Consider the following 4657-nt stretch of genomic DNA (forward strand, 5'->3'; position numbering starts at 1 on the left):
AAAATTGTGTCTGTGACTCACAATTGTAACTCATAATCGGATAGGTGACCTAAAAATTGTGACTCTGAATAGTAAGTGTTGGTGGTGGTCACAAATTATTTGGTTGATTGTAACCATTAAATTGGTTAATTTGTGACCAATAAATAATATGTGACTAATGAAAAAGATAAATTGTGACCGAAAAATAATGTAAGACCTAAAAAATTGTTAATCTGTGATCGATAATTTGTGACTGTATAATAAGCTGTGACTTGTAATATTTAGAATTTGTGACCAATAAATAAATCGTGATTTAGAAATTTTTTGATTTGTGACCGATGAACAAATTCTGACCTATAAAAATTTTGAATTGTGACCGTAAAATAATTTATAACATAAAAATTTTGATTTGTGACCAAAAAATAATAAGTAACAAATTAAATCGTTAATTTGTAACCAAATCATATAAATCTGTGACCTAAATATATTTAATTACTAAAATAATTAATTAATTAATTAAATTATAAATTATTTTTTAATAAAAATCTGATTTTTGAAATTTGAAACTTGTTTTCTTGTTTTTGAAATGTAGCATAATTAATCTCTCACTTATGAAATTTTCCCAACTTTTATTGCCTTTGTACACAATTAATTACATATGTTGATTCACATGACAAATTAATAGTTTCCCAACATGAATGATGAATGCCCACACAGTTCAATATATTAAAACCGATAATTTCTTGTGACTTCCAAAAAAAATAATTCTTTGGCAGTCTTATTTACCAGAAAAACTAATTATTTTAAGGTTCCTCTGGTTCTTGTCCAGATTTTGCAATTGCAACAGCGCAAGAGGGAATCAATTACTAGGAAGCCATCAACATAACTAGCCAAACTTTTCACAAACTAGCATTCATCAAAACGTCCTTCCAATCAATGCCAGACAAGATAATAATATGAAAGAATACATGGCCACGAAGTGTCTCCAGTAATCAGCAAATACTGATTTTTGAAATTTGAAACTTGTTTTCTTGTTTTTGAAATGTAGCATAATTAATCTCTCACTTATGAAATTTTCCCAACTTTTATTGCCTTTGTACACAATTAATTACATATGTTGATTCACATGACAAATTAATAGTTTCCCAACATGAATGATGAATGCCCACACAGTTCAATATATTAAAACCGATAATTTCTTGTGACTTCCAAAAAAAATAATTCTTTGGCAGTCTTATTTACCAGAAAAACTAATTATTTTAAGGTTCCTCTGGTTCTTGTCCAGATTTTGCAATTGCAACAGCGCAAGAGGGAATCAATTACTAGGAAGCCATCAACATAACTAGCCAAACTTTTCACAAACTAGCATTCATCAAAACGTCCTTCCAATCAATGCCAGACAAGATAATAATATGAAAGAATACATGGCCACGAAGTGTCTCCAGTAATCAGCAAATAGATGAACAATTCGTAACACCAGGAAATGCTCAAAATTTCAAAGTCCTATTAGCAAAACAAGTGAATACAAGTTACAAAAAAATGGCATTCTTTCGACCACTTATAATACGTTGCAAAAGACAGGCAGATTGTGAAAAAAATTTCTCAATTGGTAGAGTATCTCTTAATCTAATACAATACTGTGTTTCAAAATCACTTCTTATGTCCTCCGTGTAATGATTTTTGGGATCCCTCAAAAAGATCTAAGAGGCGGTCTTCTAAATCATCAGCCGTGTATTTAATTTGCTTTTCACTAATATGATTGATGTGTCTTCCAACAAAAGTCCGATAAGCCTGAATTATATTGAGTGATGCTGAGATATGAAGATCATCTCGAAGCTGGCTATCTGGAATTAACCATCCCGTCTGGTTCTTATAAACATCCTCAAATGCAAGATAAAAGCTCTGCAGTCTTTCCTTGAGAATAGTCCTCGAAATAGAATTTGAACTGGGATTTTGGATCCCTTCATCCTTGAGCAAGGACAGGATTGAGCTCCAAGTAGCTCTCTGATAATTCATTGCATGCTGTTGAAATTTCCAATTGTGCTTCCGAATCCATCCATCACCTAGTACTGTTCTGAGTTTGGAACCTTTCACCTTTTCAGCCATGTAATGTATGTTGTTCATCAAGAATATTTGCCGTAAGGAATCATCTTTGTATAACTTAGATTTGTCATCAAGATTGCATTCAAGAATCGCAATGAGGGATTGGAAGTGTCGAGCCATTGTAGAAACCGAGGACTTTCCTTCAGTATTCTCCTCGTCACTGACTGGGCTCATGTCGGGGGAGAATGAAATGGGATCTTCTCTCTCGTGGTCCTTCAAGATTGCATCAAGGGTCTCCCGGTAGTCAGCAAGAGTCTTGATGTAATTCATTACATACCTAGTGAGATGATGGACCCCGCCACCTGGGAAAGGGTTTGTTGACACATTAGAGGCAACAGCATTCTCAAATTCAAGAAAAGTTGCTTTTGCACAATCACCCAATCTCCTTAAGATGTCTTGCCATTCAATTCTAACACAAGATCCCATGTCATCAGAGTATAAAGTATCAATATCGGGAATCAGATCTGCAAGCACCTCATACATGTCAAGAACTCGAATCAACTTTTCTGGTTGATGAGGGCCAATGGCTATGGCTTCACTGAAATTTAGAAGTTGCTGAATAGCAGTTTTTGATGACTCAATAAAACAGACTGAACTAACTGATTCAAGATCTGCAAAAATCTTATCAGTCAGCAATTTTTCACTGGCAAGGTAGACCCGCACAAAAATCTTCATAGCCCGTATCCATCTCCTAATTTTGGAGTTCAATGTATTCCATTCCATTCTAAGCACATCCTCAATGCTTAGTTTCTCCACTTCAAGGATGTAAATGCAATCATCTAAAGCATCTTTTTGGACACCAATAAATGCTTGAGTACATTCCCGACCATAATTCGAGTCAAACATCAAATTGGCAATACTTTTCAGGTCTGGAATCACATCTGGGTGTACCAATTCGATGATGTATTCCTCCGGACCTCGGCTCATACTATCTCTTTGAACTACATCTTCAAGTGAATCATCCCCTGACGAGATTACGGACCCTGCCTCCATAATATCATCTTCACTCGATCGAAAAGACATATGCTCCAGTTCAAAAGGCTGCCTATTCTGAACAAGCAAGTGCTTAAACTCCTCTTCAAGCCTTGCCATAGCCATCTGAAGAACATCATGAGCCCTACGCAGAAGTGTTGTGTCTTCACAACCATTATTTAGGCTCAATCTCTCCAAACTCTCAGTCAACTTTCGAGCTTCGTCCACAGCCTTCAAATACTCATAAGCTTCTTCTGGGCCACAATCCCATATAATCGACTGATCCCTCTCCCAACTCAGAACCTTATCTTGTATCAAATCAAGCTGCTGCTCAATTTCATTAAGTCCATCTTCTTTCACTACCTCATTTTTCTGTTCGTTCTCTCTAGTTATATCACACAATTGCATGCCTAGATTCGACAAGATTTTCTTAGCATCATCCGTCAAATTCTTGTTCGTTTCAAGAGCTTTCATGATTTGCTTCGCAGCAGCTATCAGTTCTTCTTCTGTTTCCATCTCTGCGATGGTAGGTTTACAGTCTCCCTATCATTCAACAATCTGAAATTCAAGAAATCTTACAAATCCAAATATAAATTTTGAAATTACTAGACTAAAAGTCACACCCTCTTTTCTCAATCAAATAAAATTCAAGCATATCCACCCACAAAACTAATCAAATGCAACTAATAAAGAAATATAAAATAATCCTAAGCAAATTTGCAAAAACGAGAGGAGCAAAACAAATTCAATATGGCCCAGCACCGTAAAGAATTTCACAAGAAGCACATACATATATTATAAGTATATTTTCAAATTGCTGCCAAAATCAAGGGAAAGAAATTCAAATCTTGCTATACCCAGAACGAAATTCATAAAATTTGAATTAAAAACGCAGAAACACAGTCTACTCTGTATCTCAAAACAGCTGTTGGAAGAGAACAGGGGATACTATGAACAACCCTATTGAAGCAAATCTGAAAAGTACTTATTGGAGCTTTTAAGCTAAAACCTGAGCAAAATGAACCTGAGCAAAATGGCTGATCTCCAAGACTTGATTTTGATACCCTTGATTTGATTCTGAAATCGGAAGCAAAAGCCTAAATCTTTGTGGGCTTTAGAACTGTTGAGTTGTCTTAGATCCCTCTGTCTTCGAGGAAAATTCTTTGAAAAACAGTCAATAGAATTGTGCCCAACGCACATCTATATATTTTAATCTTATTAGTAAGACTAAGACAGAAATTACTGTATCATTAACTAACAGTTATGCTCCTGGAATCTCTGATTAGTCTAGTACTCCCCATTTATGATATTTACTTACAGCCTGATGGATCCGTACGAGTAATTTATTCATGACTTGAAGCGATTAGCTGTAAACAAACATTAAAAAAGGTTGAACGCCAACCACATGAGTCCCCCCACGGCGCAGTCTCTGAAGCATCATGAGAGAGGTTAATCGCGGAATATACCCTAATAGATCAAGAAACAAGAATCTGCCTATACACTGACTGTAAACAAATCTAAGGATCTGTTTGATTGTAAAGATGAAATTGAATTGCCTGAGAAATGAATTTCAGGGAATTGAATTGTCTAAAATTGTTTTCTT

At 35.3% G+C, this 4657-nt stretch overlaps 1 protein-coding gene across 4 annotated transcripts; it reads right to left on the reverse strand.

The window, feature by feature from the left end:
- Window positions 1-1461: 1461 nt before the first annotated feature.
- LOC111397033 (exocyst complex component EXO70E2-like) lies at window positions 1462-4284 on the reverse strand. 4 transcript variants are annotated; one of them, XM_023023702.1, is made up of 2 exons: window positions 4079-4284; window positions 1462-3597 (listed from the first exon to the last, which is right to left on the reverse strand). In XM_023023702.1, the coding sequence occupies exon 2, from the start codon at window positions 3568-3570 to the stop codon at window positions 1630-1632; it is 1941 nt and encodes a 646-aa protein (XP_022879470.1). In that variant the 5' UTR covers window positions 3571-3597; window positions 4079-4284; the 3' UTR covers window positions 1462-1629. The 4 variants fall into 4 exon arrangements, with proteins under 4 accessions (XP_022879470.1, XP_022879469.1, XP_022879472.1 ...); XM_023023701.1 differs by having other exon boundaries at window positions 1462-3612; XM_023023704.1 differs by having other exon boundaries at window positions 4064-4284.
- Window positions 4285-4657: the final 373 nt, after the last annotated feature.

This window comes from Olea europaea, chromosome 7, assembly GCF_002742605.1.
Source record: "Olea europaea var. sylvestris chromosome 7, O_europaea_v1, whole genome shotgun sequence".
Taxonomy (NCBI): domain Eukaryota; kingdom Viridiplantae; phylum Streptophyta; class Magnoliopsida; order Lamiales; family Oleaceae; genus Olea; species Olea europaea.